Source organism: Castanea sativa, chromosome 6, assembly GCF_040712315.1.
Source record: "Castanea sativa cultivar Marrone di Chiusa Pesio chromosome 6, ASM4071231v1".
Classification (NCBI taxonomy): Eukaryota; Viridiplantae; Streptophyta; class Magnoliopsida; order Fagales; family Fagaceae; genus Castanea; species Castanea sativa.
In genome coordinates, this window is record NC_134018.1 from 49,358,282 (window position 1) to 49,379,839 (window position 21,558).

Below are 21,558 nucleotides of genomic sequence, written 5' to 3' on the forward strand. Positions count from 1 at the left end.
TCAAGCAGTGAGGTACCAACTTCCAAATATCAATGTGACGATGTCGCGCAAACTTTCCTTGCCAAGCCTCAAACACCTCAAGAACAGTACGAGGCATAACCCACTGAATACCAAACAAGCAGAAAACCAAAGACCACAGCTCCCAAGCTATGGTGCAATGAAGTATCAGAAGTTGGTTCTGATAATTTACATGTTAGGAGCCAGCAACAGAACCAATAACCATATTGCAACACATTCACTAATCAGTTTTGAGACAAACTAAGTTAACCTTCAATTTGACACAACTCTACAACTTGCATTCTTTTCAATTCAATTGCTCCCTCAATTTCAACCATAACAACAACATTGCTACAAGTAAAAAAGAAAAACAAAAAAAAAGAGGGAGGGTTGTTTCCAAAATACACTTACAATTACAAGAATAGCAGAAACTCAAAAGAGCTGCTCCTTTTCTCCTCAGCCACTATTGCCCACCATCACCACCACTTTCCTCTTCCAACTTCTTCACATACGCCTGCAAAACCATCACCAACTCCCTCGCTGGCGCCTGTATTGTCCCGACTAAGCTCGAAGCGGGACTCTTTATAGACCCCAACATCTTAGCATAAATCTCAGCTCTCGTAGGCATATTCTCGAGCGTCTTAAAGTCACCAGGTGCATAAAACTTTCCCTCAAAAACTGCACCACTAAAGTCATTCTCTTCAAGTTTCTTCTCCTTCTGAAAATCCCTATAAGGCTTAAGTGCAGCTGGGATTTCCTCGCTGTGAACAAAGAGCCAAGCATTCATCCCCGTCATACAAGGCTTAAGAACCTCCCATGGAGTACCCTCAATGGCTTTGTAAACAAGGGTGTTTTTCGCAACGACAAGTGTTGTGGTTTCGGGTAATGATCTCCGGAGATCCTGGAACTGTTTGACAGTGAAGCCTTTGTACTTTATTGCGGCGATGAGCTGACAGTCGTCGAGCTGGGTCTTCACAGTCTCGACTGTTTCTTCTTTCTTGTTGCGGGAAATGGCGGAGCGGATTGAGAGCTTGCTGGGTCTTTTGGGTTTGGAGGAGAGGAATGGAGGTGGGTTTGAAAGGAAATGGGTTTGGGTTTTGGTGAGAGAATGAGAGGGAAAGCTGAGCAGAGTGGCTTCCATTGGTGGATGATGGTGGTGAAGGAAAAGAGAGGATGTGAGTGTGTGTCTCTGTGTCTTTTGTTGGGCTTATCTTTTACTCCTGAGGATATGGGTTTTGACTTTTCTCACTCCCTTAGCGACGTTGCATTCTCGTCGTTTTTTGTTCTTTTAGTAATCCACATGTCGTTTTCTCTTTTAGGTTTTAGATGTTGCTTAATTCCATCTCACACACATAGAGTCAAATTGGTTTTAAAATTGATGCATTTGAGATTAGTTAGAATTTTGTTAAGCTGTTGATTGAAGATTTCAAATTAAGAGAGTTTCACTCAATTGAAACTCAAATTCTCTTTACAAAAAATTCACGAAACACTAGATAAAGTTACAATGTGAAATTTGCTATACCTTAATGTATTTATTCGAAGTATATCTAATATCTTTCTCCTTGAACATTAAATTTAAATAATAATAAAATCCCTTTTTGTGATTAGGTGTCTAAACAAAACCAATTGCGACCTATTCACCTTAAGCTTAAATCATTCTTGAAGCCACATAGTTTATGTTGTTGGGTTTTGGGTTACTAATGAGATTCATTCGTGAGGGAAAATTTTGACTTTTGAAGTCACTGTAATGGGAAGTCAAGCAAGGCGTTTGCTAAGGTTTCAAGAGAATCTAGTTTGCCCACAAAGGTTTTGTAAGTAGACTGATGTAACTATTTCTTTTAGTGAATTCTCTGGGATTGGGTTCTAATAGCGGCTGTTCCTTTGATTTTTCTTTTACGTTGTTACCAAATTTGTCAAATTTGTGTGACTTTTAATGGTTGACATATTTACTTTAGATTTGGTGATTGTTTAGTGTGGTTGAAATAATTGTTTGTGGTATCTATTTGGAATAAGAATTAACTCGATCAACTAATCTGCTTCATAAGTGTATGGCATCTAAATTTTTTTATTCAAGTTTGAATCCAATATGTATATTAAATTAACAAGGATTCGAAGATCTAGATTTTATGAATATTTCAAACTGAATGACATCCCCCAGTTAATAAAAACTTGAACACAAATAGACTGTTTGGATTGAGGGAGGGGGAGTGGGATGGGGAGGGGGAGTAGATTTAGCCCAAGTCTATTTTAAGCCAAATCTACTTTACTCTCCTCCACCTTCCCTCCTTCTCCCCTCTATCCAAACAGAACAAAAGAGATTTGACTTTTGAGTCAAAGCATCACAATTTTTACACTTCCAATCCAAACAATCTGATACTGGTAACAGTAAAAATGTATATCCAAAATTTAGGACTATATAACACGATAGGAACTTTCCAAGTGTAACAAGAATGACTAGCCATATTTTGTGGTCAGCAATTGCTGAATAACGTTTCTCAACAACAACAAAAAAAAAAAAAAAAAAAAAGCAATTGCTGAATAACATGAGAAAAATTAAAAAAGAAACGGACAAAATTGACTTCATTGAGTTCCAAGAATTTGATTTACAAAACTTGCCAAGCTTTCTGAATGTATTAAACTTTCTTTCTGCCATACAATGGTGCGAGAGACGAGAAACAGAGAGCAATACAAAAGGGTTCCACTTTGCATGGGACCTAACTCCTAAGAAGTACTCTCCTCTGTCAGAATATAGTCCACAGCCTCTTCAACTGTATCAACGACCTGCACAAGAATCAAGAAGAAAACATAGTAAAGTATTACAAAAACACATTTCAGATTCACAAAAATCCCCCATCTCTACAACACTTTTACCATGACAATAGTAGAAAATTATAGTTTTGCGAGCATAACCACTAATATGCATCTTAAAATTTCAGCATTGAACTTACCAGATCGGCTGGAAATTCTGCATGATTATCTTTTCCCCTGAAAACACCAGTCCTAGTCAAAATAGAAAACCAAGGATGTCCTGCCTGAAAATCAAAAGGTGTCCCCATAAATAAAATAACAATTGATTCATTTAGAGATAATAATAATCTAGCATTCTTATGCAAAAAAAAAAAAAAAAAAAAAACTGGATTTCAAAACAATTAGTAAGACAAACCTGCCGTGCACCCTTGATATCAACTAAAGGGTTATCACCAATCATATAAATAGTTTTGAAAGGATTTGATCCAACGTCTCCATTATCTATGGCATTATCATTACATGATGACTGAAGTTGTCTCAATATGGCTTCAGCATTCTTGAATACAAATGGATTTGGTTTCCCAAAAGAAACATATTCCAGAGCATTACAGTGAATTCTGCAAACCAAAGCCAATCATAAGAATTCATATGCTATTGGGAGCTGATGATGATCACAATTTGTGTTTTTCCATATGGTGCTCTTGTAATGTGTTTCCCAATGCATAATAAAAATGATATTATTTTTCTGCACTGTTGAAGGGTGAGTCTCTCTCTTCCTCCATCTGCTAGCCTTGAACCTTTGACACTGTGTTTGGTCACAACTCACAGGAAGACGCTACCACCAAGTCTACAAGGATGGCTAAATTTGAGGGGTGATTTATAACCCATACATTTTTTGTATATAGGTGATGCTCAAGGTATATAATAATTTCATTGCACCATCAAGGAGTTGTTTCCTCCAAATAGGTTCTAAAAGCAACTAAGAAAAAGGAAATTGTGTCTTGGATTTTAAAAATCTAGAGACTTTGATTTCTCTGATTATGACTTTTGAGTTGTTATATAGACATGTAAACCAAGAGGTGTGTCAATGAGTAAACATTCAATCTGATTTACACCTATTTGATGGAAACTGAGGACCTAATCATTTTTAAACCTGAGACACTAACGTTACCTATTGAAGACACTTTCTAGAGCAATTCTGAAAGCACCCATTCCGAGACGCTCAAAAGGAAAAGCAGCCTGTAGTGAGTAGGGAAACCAATCAATAACATTCTTAAGTTTTCTTCAACTATTGAGGTAAAATATACAAGTAAATAAATAAGCAATAGAATCATGCTCTGCTTTCCATAGATAGGCAAAAACAGCTGGAGCAAATGCGCATCTAGAATCCAGGACAATGAATTGGGCATATTGATGGGTTCCAACAAGTGAAGCCCATATTGAGTGCTGACTACTATGTATGGTATGGACTTGACTCAGCAAGGCTATATAAGATCTGCCAGATGATTTTTTGCTTATACTCCCTTTCAACCATTTGAGCTGACCAGAATCTATGTTTCTTGCTTTACTTGATACTGATGACAAAATTCCTCTTTCCAAAGCCATCAAATTGGGGATTGATCAGAACATTTACAAGTTTTGTGTAGAAATTTCACATAATTAGTGAATTGCTCTTGGTTAAGTCATGAAATTTGGATTCTATTGCAATTCTAGAGATCCTATTTCTTTCTTTTTTGACAAGTAATTCTGGAGATCCTATTTCAAGTCTAAATGAAAATAATTTATAAATTACACCCAAATTAACATTTTCTGAATAAGCTTAATAACCAACCTGATATTCAAGATCATCTGCTGCAAAATACAAAGGTGGTTGCTGTGTGTTCTTGTGTCCAGGAAGGCCTCCTGATCTTAAAATGTCACAGAGAACCTAATGCAAAATCAACAAGTTCAGTGATTCTTCAGGGGTACAGATATTCAAAAGTATCTGGAATAAGATGATGACAAATACAGTGACAACTTATGTGCATTGTAATTAAAAGATCCACCACTAGAACTTCAACGGTATATTTTTGTTCTTGGGAACTCATGTAAAAACCAAGGCTGCTACTACCAATCAAAAGCAAAATATATCCAAAATTTGATTGCATTCAAATTCGCCACCCTCCATTGCACCAGTATTCTAAGCCTTTCTCCCTATTTACTACATATATCTACAAAGATTGGAATTTACATGCCAGTTAAATACGATACAATGCACCAACTGATTCATTGTAATTTCCAAATCAATAAAGTCGGGATTACCTGAATGTCCCTGCCCCAATCTACAGGATCACTGACAACAAAAGCTGCCTTGACTCTGTCAGAGGTAGCATTGTATTTTGGAACCAATTTCTTAGGGTCACTCCCATTACGCGATTCTTGTTTAGTTGTCCACATCTTATATTGTGAAACAGGATCAATGTTCTCAAAGTAGGAAGCATACTCATCCAAAGAAAGGACTTTTCTGCCACCACAAATAAACTTTAAGTAATATGTGAATCTTACAAAACCTAGAAACCTCTGGCCTTCAAATCAGGAAATACTATGACCAAGGTATGAGGTGAGTATCTTACTTGAAACCGTATTCAGACATTACAACAGCAGGTTCCCCTTTTCCAGTGGCAATTATGAGCTCATTCTCAAATCTGAAGAGGAAACCAATAAACTTTGCATAAGATGATGAAGAAAACTAAGTATATAATTGCGAGAGACAATTTTTTAAGCGAAAAAAAAAAAATTATACGCATTGAAAATACATTGGCAATCATTGTAGAACAATTTGATATAAAATAACTTTGAACTTTGAAAGGATATTTTAACGAACATTTAGAAACAAAAACAAAAACAAAACAGAAACATTCTAAATATCCTCTTAAGTAACAGTAGTTCTAGACTTGCTTGAAACTCTTTTAAGATGAGTCCCTTTCTTATGACAAGAAGTTTATAAAAAAAATGCTGTGAGATCTATCCAAGCTCAGATTTTGCGCTTAATTCGAGGAAGAGAAAATAAGACTAGTACATAATTTATAACAGACAAGTAACTGGATGCATCCCCTAAAGATGCAGTCTTTTCTGATCGCAGACCATGCATTTGCTCAACCAGCTACAAAATCTCATATTACTGGCATAATTTCCAGATCCAATGCAAGATTTCTCACAATTTCACTCCTGGCCAAGCAGGAGACTTATCAATGACATCAGTAATAATTACTCAATTGTAAGGTGTGGTATCTTTGTTAACATAATGCCTAGTTGACATATTGTGATTACTAGGTTCGAGGATCAAAATTGAAAGATTGCATTAGAGCAAACTTGACAACAACAGCATTGGAAAAGAATATGATACTTTAGTGTTGAAAAGATTCACACCGAACTGATACATATACCTCTTCAACAAAGTTTTGAAAGGTGAGTGACCCTGTACAACCTGCAGTAAAATAACATAAAAAGAACAGCTACGCTAAAGATTCCACCAGTCAAATGACAGCCACAACAATCAGGAATAGATAAACTTCAATCTCCTATTTATACTGAAAAATAAAAATAAATAAAAGAAAGCAACAACAACAAAACCCTACCTGAGAAGGTAAAATGTGCACTCCCAAAAGTTCACTTAACTCAGTGGCGCGTCTAGTTTCAGGGACGCCACCTCCTATTCAAATCAAAAAATAGTATTGTTCATTTTATTGCTGTATTGTATACATTACTCTTGAGAGGTAAAGACAATAACCAATAATATAACAGTTTCTTGCACAAAAATCATGTTGATAATTATGGAGCACAATGTTTTAGGCATATCTATTTTTGGTCTCAAAGAATTCAAAGAAATATCAACAGAAGAATGGACTAAAGAGTTTTTTACAACAAAAAAGAAACAAGCCTCAAATGTTCTAAGGTTCAATATACAGCATTGCATGTTTGTCAATATCAACCTCAAACCATAACTAATAACCCCATAATCACATATATCTTTACAATATGTCCATCATCCTCTTAGTAGCTCCTAAAATTTCTATTGATGAACCACAAACTGAATCACTTAAACGACTTACCATTCGTTAAGAACAGAAAGGGTACCTTCAAAGCACCTGCAGCGGAAATCAACCGAGTCAGATACAACAACAGAATAAAAAGAAACATTATTCATTAAGACTGGCAACCATAATAGCATAATTACCATTCCCAAAACCAGAAACTAAAACATTCTTTGTATAACCATCCTTCCTTACTCTTTCACAGTTCTCATTTCACAACCATTTCAGCATACTTAAGATGAATTTCCAAAATTTTCCAATGAAAAAAAACACACACAAAACACTAAACATGTGTCATGAATTCTATTTTCCCCTCCTTCTCTACTCAATTTTTGCACAACCAAACAAAGTTAGTTGTATAGAAAATTCATAATTCACTAAAACACACACATACAGAGAAATGAATAGGTTGTGAAGTACCAGAATCTCCGTACAATCTTCTCAAAGCTTGAGGAGAGCCTCCAATGGGGACACGACCGCGAAGAACCACGCCATCTATGTCAAACGCAATTCCAAAAGAAGGCCTAAAAATTCACAAAAATCAACTACTGGTAATCAAAAATTTGAGCTGTTTCTCGCTTTTTTATGCTATGATAAGACAAAAAAGTTTGAATCAAGCTTCAAAATCACGGTATCTTTACAGTTTCGCAAAAAGTAAGGGCATAGTCAAAATTATAGTTAACACAACATTGAATAGAGAATAGAGAATAGAGAAGAGATACGAACCGTTGGGAGTTTAATGGAAGCTGAGAGAAGGAGCGCGAAGCTTGAGGTTGAAGCAACAATTGCGCTCTGTTCCTGCTCTCGCAAACCCTAAATGCCGCGCGAAATCTCATCTATCTATCTATCTCTGTGTTCTAAATTTGTGAATAAAATCAACGGTAACTCTCGCGCTACTTTTTTGGAGTTGGAAGAAATAATAGACTGCGCAACGGAAATTTTTATAAAATGAAAATAAAAAAGAAACATTTATAGGTTTTCTATAATATTCTTTAGTCTTTTATTATTTTTCTAGCTCTCAAAAAAAAAAAAAATTCTCAAAATAGGCATGAAATCAATATTTTATATTCATAAATAGTTAAGATTAGGGTTTGCAATGTTTGACATGACCTCCAAATTTTGAGGATAGGGGATTTGTGTTACTATGTTATCCACGTTGCATTCTTGTCATTTGTTCTACATGTCGTTTACTCTTTTAGGTTTTTGAAAAATTACATTTTACTATTTTATATTTTTTGAATGCATATTTTGTGCTCTAAACTATGATATTTGTTATACTTTGCACATCAATGTTAAGTTTTCTGTTAACTTGGATGGAAATTCAAAAATCAAGGTGCAAAGTGTAATCAAGAGTATAATTTGAGGTAATAAAATGTAATTAGAAGTATAATTTAGGGTGCTAATTCCATGTGACAAACATAGAGTCAAAAAGGTTTAAAATGGAGGATGAAATGTTTGAGAAAGTGTAACAATAAGTTAAGAAAATTAATTAAAAAAAAGTTAAAAGAGAGAGATAGTTGGAAGTAAGTAGATGATTTGCCTAGTTAAATGCAATACAATGCAGTAATACTGCACCAACTAACTCAATGTGATTTTCAAAATAATAATGTTAGGATTACCTAAATGTCCCTGCCTTAATCTACAGGAACACTGACAACAATATCAAGACAAGTGGATAAGATCTGGTGATGTGAAGGTATTATACCCCTCAAGCTGCCTATTTGAGAGGGGCAGCTAAGGGGGTGTGTCACCTCCTCAACCCCCAAACGTGTATAAATACCACCACTCCATTTGGAAAATTCAAGTACAAAAATTCCCAAAAATTCCCTTCTCACTTTTTTTAGGCGTTTATGTAGATCTATTTTCTCTCTCTTTCTCTTTTACAAAACCCCTCTAAAACTGAAACTCCAACCCCTTTTCCTCCATTTATTCACTACCAAGAGCCCGTAGGTGAGCTTCTAAAGCCCTTTGTAAAGGTGAGACGGTGTAACTTCTTTCATAGCTACACCATCCTCCTTTTTATGTTGTAAACCAATACTTAAAAAATAGCTACCAATATAACTCATTGATGGAAGAAGTGTTAAAAAAAAATCTAAAATTTAAATTGAAGGGGTCCCTAGTCTAGCCTAAAAGAAGGTTGGGTTCTCCTTCAACGAGTTTTCTATAACAAAACAAGAAATATTGTTATCCATGTTTGCATTATACCCCAAAAGAACTATTCCAGTCACAATATAAGTTTTTTATAGTTGTCTTTAAGGTCATACAACGATGGGTTACTTGATTGACTTTAATACAATTAGTAGAGAAAAGTACTAGCCAAATTTGCGTTTACCATAAAAGAATTAGTCAATTTGCATTGATTGAGACTCCTTATAGTTATTTATAAAGTCAAGATCAACCCAATATTCCAATATATGCTTGAGTTGGATCTCATCACATAGTCAACTAATTTGATATCAATATTTGATAGATGTTGTTAGTGATTTTCCTTGAGTTGTTACCTTATTAATGATAATATCCACTATTAATTTGAAAAAAATTATGAATTTATTTTAGCTTAGCGAACTTGCTGTGAGAGGGAGGCCTATATCGTATAATAATTTTCCCTAATTAGGTTAGAGCTATACCTACGTTGGAATCAATTAAATGTCAAAGTGGTTCTCTGAGGCTAATGGCATAGAACTACAGGCTGTGGGATTGGGTCTAGCAGTGCGATGAAAAATAGGGCTTGGGCCTAATGCATTTTTTTTTTTAACTCCAAAATTAAAGGTGATAATTGATGGTAATTGCATGGTGCGTGCAATAGCCCTAATTATATTGATCCAAACCCTAAATCAAAACCTACCTTAGCAGTTTTCTCATAGTTTTTGTCGAGTTAGGAGACAAGGACCAAGATTTAAGTTTTAAGTTTTAATAGAATTTTGTATAAATATATATATATATTAAAAAAAACTTAACAAGAACTAGTATTTTTTTTTAATACAAAATAGAATTTCTACTCTAGCCTAATCTAAGTGTATATGTGTGTGAAACTCCCTCCTAGAGACTTGAACCCCGACCCTTACCTCCCACACCCCACAAGCACTTATACTTGTGGAGTAACCACTACACCAAGGGTGCGCGGTGGTAACAAGAACTAGTATTAAATCAACTTGACGTGAAAATACTAAACCTCCTCTATGCTACTTCTCAAGCGATTGCAAAGGAGGCAAGACTTGCTTGCTGTTGTGAGCAACTACAATATACAGGCTCCAGTTCTTCTAGAGCTTTTGGAGAGAATGAAAAAGAATTATAGTCCACTAGCAATATATGATATAAAAATTCCAATCATATTTAATTAAAACCAAACACAAATACCAGCACCATTCTAACGCAGTCAAGGACTCAATAATAAAATAAAGCCACCGCCATCATTCAAACAACAAACATAAAAGCTAAAAGAAATAACAAGAACAAGATAGTGGAAACTGCAGAACCGCCGGCCTCCGAAATAAAACCCATGAGTTAATATGTGTTCTATTTTATATGTTTTCTTATAAAGTTCCTCTATTTCATAATTTAGTTTGAGTTTTATATATATATATATATATATATATATATATATAATTTGGGGTTAAAGCAAAATATTATTGTTACTCTATTTTCTTATTTGCTATCATGATGATTGAGAAATTGTTTTAGTAAAAAAAAAAATGTATAAGTATAATTTGGGGTTAAAAAAATCATTTGTTAACACTAGACGATTATTTGCTATCATGTGGTGGCGGCGGTGGTGGAAGAGTCAGTGGCGGTGGCAGTCGCGGTGGTGGAAGAGTCGGTGGTGGCGGTAGCAGTGGCGGTGGTAGTGGTAGTGGCGGCGGTAGCAATTGCGGTAGCGGTGGAAGAGTCGGTGGTGGCGGTAGCGATGGCGACGGTAGTGGTAGTGGTGGTGGTAGCGATTACGGTAGAGGTGGAAGAGTCGGTGGTGGCAGCGGTAGTGGCAGCGGTAGCGGTTGCGGGTGGTTGTGATTGTTGTTTATTGTAGTGGATATATTATTTTATTGTAGTGGATATATTATTTTATTGTGATGTTTATATTATTTTATTGTGTTGAAAGCTAAAATAGATCCACTGCTGCAGTATGTTTTGTAAAGTAAGTAAGTAAAATGGATAAAGTAACTTTTCGTGGAGCTAAAAATCTAAATTTTTAGCTTTACTACTGTGGATGCTCTTAAGTATCATTGCTATTTTACTTTACAGTACGTGTAAAGAAATAGTTTTGTTTCGCTAATTTTAGGGGAGGTAAAGAATTAGTGCTGATAAGAAAATAGCAATGAGAGAGAAACTCCACATATTATTGTTACCAAACTAGATCAAGCCACGTGTGCTCTGATCATCATATTGTGTCTCCATACTTTTCGAACCCAAAACCCAAACAAAACCCTCTCCTCCACGGCAGCACACCAAACACTAGGCCCACCACCGCAAACCCACCAAAATCCACCCCACAACCCACACCACAAATTAAACCCAAAACCAAGCAACAACGTACTTTGTACTTTTCAAACCCCAAACCCTAACAAAACCCTCTCTTCCACAGCACCACAACACCAAACACCAGACCCACCACCACACCCCCGCCTCAAAAACCCTCATACAAATCGACTCAAAAAGAGGGAAGGAAGAAAGAGAAAGAGAGGCTAGACATTATAATTATAACAAATCAACTCGTGATTTCAATACTGAGTAAAACCAAACATAAATGTTCCTCAAAAAAGCAAACAAACACAAATGTTCCTTAAAAAAGCAACCAAACACCATTACCTAGTCATTCTATCTCGTTCATTGAAACATATGAACCTTAAAATAAAGAAAAAGAACAACATAAAGCTTGCAGAGCCAGCGCCACCATCTTCTTCACCTTCTCACTTTCACAGTACCTCCAAAAAAAAAAAAAGAACAAAATAATAATAATAATAATAATAATACAAATTCCAAAAAAAAGGTAGTCGACAATTATTTCCATTAATCGAGCAACTCGATGCAATATTGATTTGCCTTTTTTCTGATTCCGTCGTACTTCTTCGCCGATGCAATAATTTCCACATGTCCACTCCATCCGTAGTTGTCACGCAAGAATATGAGAGCCTTAACGTCCTTCCCGGTGGAGACTGTTACTTTGTTCCTTCTCAAAAAATAGCGAGCAAACTTGTTCAACTCGGTTCTCGTCGTGCCGATGACGATAGAGCGTGCAGCATCAGTGACCGGACGTGCCTGTGCTCTTTTCAACCGTTTATTGGCGATCACAACCTGCTTCAGCTTTTTAATACAGTTCCACTTTTCGGTATTCATCTCTGTCTTACTTGCTTCTTTTTTCTTTTTCTTTTTTTGGAATTCGCTTTCTCTCTCGTACGTCTCTTCTTTCTTTTCCTTCTTTTGATTTCGTTTTTCTGTCACCGAGTACGGCAAGCGTGAATAGCAAATAACTTTTGCCTGCGTAACAAACAATTGGCATTATTTTATAGTATACACTACAAGAAAAAAGACTTAATACAACAAAATAAGTGGTTGCAATAACAACTAATGTCATTGTAATAAGTGTTATTGCAACAATAAAAAAGTCGATGCAAGCTGTTGTAATAAAACCCGAGGTAATAGGTTTATGCAACACTAGATTTTTATTGCAATAAGTTCCACAAATTGCAATGATTTATTTTGAAAATCTCGTTGCAATAGGTGTTATTGCAATGACAAAAAAGTCGATGCAAGCTGCTGTAATAAACTCCGAGGCAATAGGTTGAAAAAATCTCATTGCAATAGGTTGATTTTTTTATCAAAAAAAATTTAAAAATAAATAAATCATTTTCTTAAATAATAATTTTTTCATTAACTAGTTTATCAATTCAAAAACCATATTTAGGAACTATACTAACAATATAGTTCGATGTGAAATAAAAGATTACCTATTGCAACAACATATCTCAATGTATAAAAAGAGTTACCTATTACAATAACACATTTTGATGTAACGTAATAATTATTGCTACAATCTCATATTGATGTAATAAATTTAAGTTACAATTACAACAAAAAACAACCTTAAGATGCAATAGTATATATATTACCTCTATTATTATTATTATTTTTTTGCAATAATACTTGTTGTATTATGTCTTTTTTCTTGTAGTGATAATTGCATAAAGTAAATTTTTTTTTTTTTGAGCAAATGCATAAAGTAAAATTGGTCTCGTTATTAGAAGTTAAAACTTGGAAGGCATAATAGTGTTACAAGCCACTCCCCTTTGCTTACATGGACAGTATAGAAAACTCTATCTAAACTTGCAAATTATTAAGGGTTCGTTTAGTACGTGTGTTTAAACAACGGTTTTCATTTTTTTTGGAAATATGTGTGGGTAAAAAAGTGTAAAAATACGTATAATGTTGTTTAAAAACTAAAAGCATGTGTTCAAAATTGCGTACCAAACGGGGCCTAAATGCCTTGAGACCGCTTATGTTGTAGCTATAGAATGTTGTAGTTTGATATTTATACTCTTTATGTATTTTGTAATGGGTGCAATTGCTTTGTGTGGATAACAAATGCATTAATTATATATGTTGATTTTGGATATACAGGCAATTTTTTTTTTTGAGAGTCAATACTAAGTATTATTATTATAAAGTTGGAAAATCAGAAATAACATGGCTAATGTCTGTTGGAACATGCTCCATCCAGACTAATAAAGGAAATGAAACAATTGTTCTCTTAGCTAAAGCATGGGCTGCACAATTACCTTGCCGCCTAGTATGAGAGAAAGAAAAAGTTCGAAGCGAACCTACAATAAACATTGTTTTTTTGACAATCTCCCCAATGGATGGATGAGCTCCATTCGCTGACTTCAAAGCCCTCCAAACCACTTCGGAATCTCCTTCAAATTCAGAACCCGATAAGCCCAATTCCACAACAAATTTTGTTGCTCTTCTTGCAGCTAATGCTTCCAGCACCTCCACAGAACTTGGGTAAGGTATTTTTTCAGCTAAGGTAGCAATCACATCCCCCTTACCATCTCTAACTATAACCCCTATCCCTGCTTCCTTCGACTCGGCAAACACAACACCATCATAATTTGTTTTATACATTCCATCCCTTGGAGGTCGCCATTTTATATTTTCCTTTGGTTGCTGCATTTTGGTCTCTTGGATTTTTTATTGAAACTTCGAGAGGTACATTCTTGCTGCTTCAAAAAGTTTATCACTTAGCAACCCCTTCTCATTCAGTTTCAACTTGTTTCTTTGATTACGAATAAACCAAGCCACCACCTCAAACAACTCTAGTCTCTTTGCCCTCTGTTCGACCAGATTTATTAGCTCTTGCATGTCTTGAAGATGGGGATACTCTATTCGGACCCAACTAAAACAGGGGGTCCAAATTTCATTGAGTGTCACGCAACTCCAAAGAGCATGAAGCGTTGTCTCCTGATTCGAGAGGCAGGCACTGCACTTCGCATCCTCAAGAATTTTTCTCTTCTCCAAATTATCCATTGTGGGCAGCGCATTAGAGCAAACTCTCTAAAGAAAAAGCTTGATTTTATTTGGAACATGGAGCTTCCAAATACATTTCCAGAAAGCCGATTTGCGAAAATATTTGTTAGAGCGTAGAAGTTTTTCAGGTAATGCTTAGTAACTAATACTAACATATTCTAAGTATCTAACCTTTTAAATGCATCAAGGTGAAAAAGTAAAAGGGTTAAATTCAAAAGGTTAAAAAAAATTTGATCAAAAGGTTGAGATTAAAAATGAATTTTTTAAGTATTTGTTTTAACCCTTAAAAGTTAAAAGTGGTATTGCAATGAATCCTAGTCTGGGACAACAAGACATGAATGAACCATTGATAAAAGTATCAACGGCAATAAAAAAAAAAAAAAAAATTATGTCTCTAATATCATGCTCCATAAGAATCAACGCATCCAACTCAATATAAGTGTTATAACAATATGAAAAATGTATGATAATCTACTATATATTTGGTTAATTCTAAAATTTAATATGTTTTTCTTTTCTTTTTTTTGTTATGGGTTGTTCATAAGGAGTCAGGGACGTGTTGCATTACTTTTACTTGCATGAAACTCCGGTTTAAAGTTAACCACATGATCGTATATTTGCACTAGGTCCAAAATAATAAAAAGTAACTTTTATTGAGCAGATATTACTACGTATTGAAAACATAAGACACACATTATGGGTAATGGGTGCATGCGAGAGTCCAGCTCCCATAATTTGGGAATTAATATAATAAATTGCGACTCCCACTCAGGGCCGGCCTAAGGCCTAGGCCTAAGCCCCCACCACAACAAAAAAGAAAAATAAAATAAAATTTCCCCTTTACAAGAGAGCCCATCTCATTGTAAAAGGCTCTGAATTTTATAAAAAATATAATTTTTTTAGAATGGGTGTGCATTTTTTATTATTAGTGATGTTAAGTAGGGGTGTGCGCGGTTCGGTAGGGGCGATTTTTTCCAAATTTATTATCGAACCGATAGAGATCGGTTTTTTCATAATTGGTACCGATGCACACTACCTAAGGTCGGTTTTCCGACCTATAACGGTGTGGTTTTTTGCGGTGCGGTTTAGTCGGTTTGGTCGGTTTGGTCGGTTTGAAATATTAAAAAAACTACTTTTTTTTTAATAATAAAAAAATTAGGCTTTCAAGGCCAATATCAATATATCAACTTGTTCAAGAAACTTGTGTCAGCCTAGTTTAACATAAAACAGAAGCAAAAGAAAAGTCATAAAAAAAAAAAGTAAAAATGCCAAAAAATATTTTTCTACATCCAACCAACACACACAAGCATATTTCAAAACTTATGCAAAACTTGTGCAAAAAATCTGTTCACATAATGAACCAAATTCTTTCATTTCATTCACCATGCAAAAATATTTTGAAATTGCCTCAATAAAAGTTCAACTCTCAAAATACTATCATGTAGCATATAATATCATTAGTGTCACTGTGTGTGTCAGTGTCAATAACAATAAGCGTTAATGTATCCACTTAACAACGTATTACAAAACCATTTGTCATTGTCCACAAATGCCAAAAGAAAGATATACAAATTAAATTAGAATTTAGGCAAAAGAATGCTAATTGCTTGTATCCCCAATAATAATTCCACCCATGAATACCTAAATAACTACTATTAGTGAAAAGTCCACTACCAATAACATGACATATATAGCATATAGGCAAAAGAATGCTAATTCTTGTAAGTCCCTTGTCCAGTAAGTTTGTGTACTACGCATCATTCTAGAACTCCTACAAAATACTAAACAAAACAAAACAAAATAAACACGTGTTAATAATAATAAAATGTTTATGAACAATAGAATATTTATAATTAACACAAACGAATGTATACTTACATAATACTAACTACTAATTAACTCCAAGCAAAAAGCAGCACATCACTCATCATCATCTAACACAACGGTGCTTGGATCCTCCTCCATAGGCATTGGGCAAACCGATGCAATTTCTACAATCCCATTAAAAATAAAATGATTCGTAAGCATTGAGCAAATAAATAAACAATTGATATATACAACAAACAAAATGAACATATATTTACTAGTGTCAATCTCAAAACCATCTATATTCTCCACATTATCCATGCACTCCCGAAGCTTTATTGGTCTTTTTTTCTTTGCATCATTCAATCAATTTTGGGTACAAATAAGGGCTTCAACTGTACTAGGAGATAGTGAACTACAGAATGAATCCAAAACACGCCCTCCCGTACTAAAAACAGACTCGGATGTAACTGTAGAGACAGGAATAGCCTACACATCACGGGCAATTTGAGAAAAGACTCGATATCTAGAAAAACTCATTTTCCACCACATCAAGATGTCAAAATCTTCCACATCAGGGTCCTCAAAAGATCCCAACAAATACCTATCCAACTCAGATTTGCTTTCCACACTGTTTTCGTCCGCCAAGTGTTGCTTAAACCTATTATTATAACTTTTAATGCAATCAGACAATGAAGCATTGCCAACACTTGGCCTGAAGTCCCTAGACAATGAAGCACCACTACTACTAGAACTCGAAGCTCCATTTTGACCCATTCTTTTCACATACAACCTCTTCAACGCATCCCTAACCTTAGAGCTCATCGCATCCCCCTTGTCCTTTCCATACCACTCCCTAAACCAAAACTTTACATACTTCAATCTATACCTTGGGCCAAGAACAACAGCAAAAAAAGCATCAAATTGATATTATCCATACTTCCCCAATACTTATCATATTTTCTTTTCATCTTTACTGCCATACTCTTCAAAAGTGGATCCTCATCAACACTACACAACCGTTGCAATTGATCTTCAATGCTAATTAGCTCATGGAAGTATGTATTAGAAGTGACAAACAAGGACTCAGAAAATCTAAGTCTCACCTCATAAAATATGCCAAGAAATTTCACAAAGGTCTTGACATTTTCCTAATTAAGATAGTTAGGAGGATCAATGGGTTTTTTCCCATTCCCATCCGATTCAAAAAAAAAAAGTTTGTAATGCCCATCCTCCTCTTCCAACCTATCAAATGCTCTTATAAATTTCAAAGCACATTCTAACATGAGATAAGTGGAATTCCACCTTGTTGGCACATCAAGAGACAACAAACATTTGGCTTTGATTTTCTCATTTTCAACACATTCTTGAAACTTCTCAAACCTTGCGGGAGAAGCTCTCACATATCGCATCGCATTCCTAACTTTGGCAATTGATTCATGAATGGACTTCAACCCACTTTGCACTATCAAATTTAAGATATGTGCACAACAACACATATGCATGAACTCACCACCCAATAAGCTACTATCTCTTTCTTTTGTTTTCTTCTTCACATATTCAATTGTCACATCATTAGAACTAGCATTGTTCGCGGTGATTGTAAACAACCGGTCTATACCCCACTTCAACAAACATGACTCAACCGCTCTACCTATGGTGTCCCCTTTGTGATTAGCTATAGGCCAAAAGTTCAAGATTTTCTTTTGGTAAGTCCAATCCCCATCAATGAAGTGTGCGGTGACTATCATGTAGTTCAAGTTTTGTATGGATGTCCAAGTATCCGTTGTCACACAAACCCGTTGCCCAACAAAAGCCCCTCTCAAAATATCCACCTCACTAAAATAAATCTTCATACAAGCCCTTACAATGGTAGTGCGATGGGGAATAGGAAACCTAGGCTCAACTATTTCCATAAATTCTTGAAAGCCTTGACGCTCCACAAATTTAAAAGGCAATTCATCAATGATGATCATCCTTGCCAACGCCAACCTTATCTTCTCTTCACTATAGTTTGCAACCACTAACACATTTGAACCACTTTCCCCTTCTCTCTTCGCTTGGAAAGACAAAGTTTTTTGCTTATCATCACGGGGAAAAGGTCACTTCTTACACGCCTTCATGTGTTGCAACATGCCCGAAGTACCATTTTTCTTACCATGACATTTACATTGATTTTTACAATACTTGCATTGAGACCTAGGATTATCGAGATCAAAACCAGCCAACTTAATGAATTGTTGTCATACTATAGATGGGTCTTTACCACCTTGTTTAGGTGATAGTGGGGAAGTGATGCACCAAGTCCAATTGGTGCTGCAGGTTCAGGTAGGTTAGGGTTAGCACCAGGACTAGGAGGAGGTGGGTTAGGGTCCCCAGGTGCACCAAATCCAAGTGGAGCATCGACATCCATCTAATAAAAAAATTTCAAATCAACAAAAAAACAAAGTTTCCACAACAATATCAAATTATAATTAATCAGTTTTAGTTACAACAATAACAAACTAACAAATTAACAATCATTAGTCATTACTCAACAATTCATGTCACTAATATTAACAAGGAATTTATTATATTGTTCTCAATATAAATATAAAATAAAAGCTAATTTTATATATATAAACTTAAAGCAATAGTTATTAAGTACTAAAAATTTAAAATCAAAATGCTGAATATAGTGAGTGATTAGTGATTACCTCTCCGTAAAGGATTGAAAGCGTGAACTCTCTCAATCTCTGTCTCCCTCAAAAGTTAAAATGCTGAAGAAAAAAAAAAAGTTAGTATTAATACTAATATTATTATACTTACATGTAAGCAGCTACAAATCTACAATGAAACAGCCAAGCCAACCTTAATAGTTAATATTAATATATTATAATATTATATATGTAAGCATTACTGCATTAACTATTAAGCATCCATGTATCATACAAGACTTAGTCAGCTATTAATATTATATTTATTATATTATATTATAAACATCCGTGTATATATAATATTATATTTATTAAGCAGCTACTTTACTTGGTCAGCTATTTATTAAGCATCCGTGTAAAATAGAAAGACACTTAGACACAGTCACTGAGTCACACCGTGTGACTCACACGACTCACACAAACTTTGCAAACATTCAATGATTCAAGTATAATACTGGATACTGCTATAACTATTGGCTTAGCTGCTAAAGACAAACATTCAAACTTCATAGTTGCATACGACGAAAAAGCTTAAAACAGTAAAAGTTTCAAGCAGTAAACTTTGAGAGATTTCAAGCATTCAAATTTTCAAACTGTAAAAAACAAAGACAAACAAAACTGAAAGTCAAAACACAAAGAAGCTTACCGTTGTTTTGCAGAGCTTAGACGAGGCGCTACGTCAGGCGAGACTCGAGAGAGAGCAAGTTGAAAAACAGGGAGACTAAATAAAATTTGGGATATTTCATTGATTGAAAGAATGAATTACGATGAGAGTGAGTGAATTACAAAATGAGAACCAACGGAATGAGAATAATCTACATGATCCCCTGTTTATATACAAAAAGAAAATAACTAACTGCACAAATTGGCGCCAAAAGCTGTTACTTGAAAACTTCTAGAAGCTGAACACGTGGCAAGCCTTAGTAACTAATTCCTGGATTTGTGGAACCAACTGCCTCAACGTTCCTGGATAAAGAACTCATGATGTGGCATAGACTCAAGCAATTCCAAGATTGCTAAGCTAATTATGTTCTCTGATGCAAGCTTCATGGCTTGAGTAGTGCACACCTCATCAGCAAATGTTGCATTGCTTGCTGCCCTTGTGGCTTGTCCAATGCACTTAGCATCAGTAACAACTGCACTACCTGCTGCTGTTGTGGTTGGGCTAACACATCCCTCATCTACACCTGCTGCACCACCAGCTAGTTGTGTGCAAGACTTCTTGGCAGTCTTAACACTCCCCCTTAAGAACAGAGCTCTTACCCTTTGATCTTTTACATCAGTATGAGGATATTCAACCTTAGAAGCAAAAATATTAATAATTCCTAGTCTCTTGATCAACCTTAAGAAACTTTCCACTCTCAAGGCTTTGGTAAATACATCTGCCAGTTGGTTTTTAGTTGAAACATAAAAGGTTTTGAGTGTACCATCAAGGATTCTATTCCTCACAGTATGGCAGTCAGCTTCTATGTGTTTTGATTTCTCATGAAACATTGGATTTGGTGCTATATGAATTGCAGCCTGGTTGTCACAGTACATTATAGTAGGCTTATCATGTTTGACATGTAAGTCTTGTAACAAATGCAGAATCCAAGTTAATTCACAGGTGGTTGTTGCCATGGCCCTATATTCAACCTTTGCACTAGACCGAGACACAATGCTTTGTTTCTTAGATCTCCAAGACACTAAGGCATCACCAAGGAACACACAATAGCCTATTAGAGACTTTCTTATGTTAGGACACCCTGCCCAATCAGCATCACAGTATGCCTTTAGTTATAGATTAGATTCAGTGGGGAAGAAAACTCCTTGACCAGGTGTTCCGTTTATGTACTGAAGGATTCTAGAGGCTGCTTTCATGTGTGGTGCTCTAGGCTGTGCCAAGAATTGGCTAAGTCTATGCACTGCATATGTTATATCTTGTCTGCTCAAAGTCAAGTACATAAGCTTCCCTATAAGTCGTCTGTACTGCCTTGGATTAGAAAGTAAGTCTCCACTGCCCTTAGATAACTTCAGCTGCTGTTCCATTGGGCTTTACATGGTTCGACTACTTGACCTGCATCCATGAAACAAGAGCTCAAAAGGCTATTTTTATAATGGGAATTACATGATTGGCTTCAATCGCATAATTTTCTCTTGCAATCAATTCCTTGATTTATTCCAAGTCCATGATTTTCTCCAATAGTCAATGCCTTGATTTGTTATTCAATAATATGTAAAGTATCAACTTTCTTACAAATAACAAAATAAGTTACCACTTGTTCCAAAAGTTTAAGTTGTTAAGAAATGGTGAATTTAATCATTTAATCATTACATTAATAGCCAATAAGGCTAATCATGTTAAAGAAACGCTACTGATTTTACTTTGTACTTAAAAAATTGTAGAGTTAAAGGTTGGGAATCACGGGTGCGGATTTAGGTTCGGGTGCTGGTACGATGCGACGACATGACAATTTTTGAAAAAGAAGAATATGGGTGCGGTGGGATATGTTTATTAATAAATTAATAAATATATTTTTATTTATATTTTCTATATATTGCTAAGCATATTTTTTCATATAATGGGAAACATATACCAATTTAAGAGCAATAATAGATAATAAAGTGAATACTGAAGATAGAAAGTTTGAAACTAAAACTAAATAAATACAGAGATATTTTCCTTTTGCAGGTTTTGAAATCTTGTGTACAAAAGTTTTTTTTGTTAAAATGTTAAAACT

At 35.2% G+C, this 21,558-nt stretch overlaps 2 protein-coding genes across 2 annotated transcripts; both read right to left on the bottom strand.

The window, feature by feature from the left end:
- Positions 1-239: 239 nt before the first annotated feature.
- On the bottom strand, positions 240-1,210 carry LOC142638098 (large ribosomal subunit protein uL10c). Its single transcript, XM_075812095.1, has one exon. It carries the CDS (start codon positions 1,136-1,138, stop codon positions 461-463), a length of 678 nt encoding a protein of 225 aa, XP_075668210.1. The 5' UTR covers positions 1,139-1,210; the 3' UTR covers positions 240-460.
- A 1,342-nt stretch (positions 1,211-2,552) lies between these two features.
- Positions 2,553-7,758, bottom strand: LOC142640881 (mitochondrial hydrolase YKR070W-like). Its single transcript, XM_075815194.1, has 12 exons — positions 7,545-7,758; positions 7,239-7,342; positions 6,837-6,872; positions 6,363-6,436; positions 6,171-6,211; positions 5,358-5,429; positions 5,047-5,248; positions 4,577-4,672; positions 3,917-3,984; positions 3,161-3,362; positions 2,946-3,029; positions 2,553-2,778 (listed from the first exon to the last, which is right to left on the bottom strand). Exons 1-12 carry the CDS (start codon positions 7,652-7,654, stop codon positions 2,719-2,721), a joined length of 1,149 nt encoding a protein of 382 aa, XP_075671309.1. The 5' UTR covers positions 7,655-7,758; the 3' UTR covers positions 2,553-2,718.
- Between the last annotated feature and the right edge of the window lie 13,800 nt (positions 7,759-21,558).

What these genes read in the sequence shown, in the direction of transcription:
- LOC142638098 (XM_075812095.1), bottom strand. Translation starts at nt 1,138, where the DNA reads ATGGAAGCCACTCTGCTCAGCTTTCCCTCTCATTCTCTCACCAAAACC.
- LOC142640881 (XM_075815194.1), bottom strand. Translation starts at nt 7,654, where the DNA reads ATGAGATTTCGCGCGGCATTTAGGGTTTGCGAGAGCAGGAACAGAGCG. An exon ending in CTTCCATTAAACTCCCAACG is followed by an intron (nt 7,343 to 7,544) that starts GTTCGTATCTCT and finishes GTGAATTTTTAG; the next exon opens with GCCTTCTTTTGGAATTGCGT. An exon ending in CTTTCTGTTCTTAACGAATG is followed by an intron (nt 6,437 to 6,836) that starts GTAAGTCGTTTA and finishes TGATTTGAATAG; the next exon opens with GAGGTGGCGTCCCTGAAACT.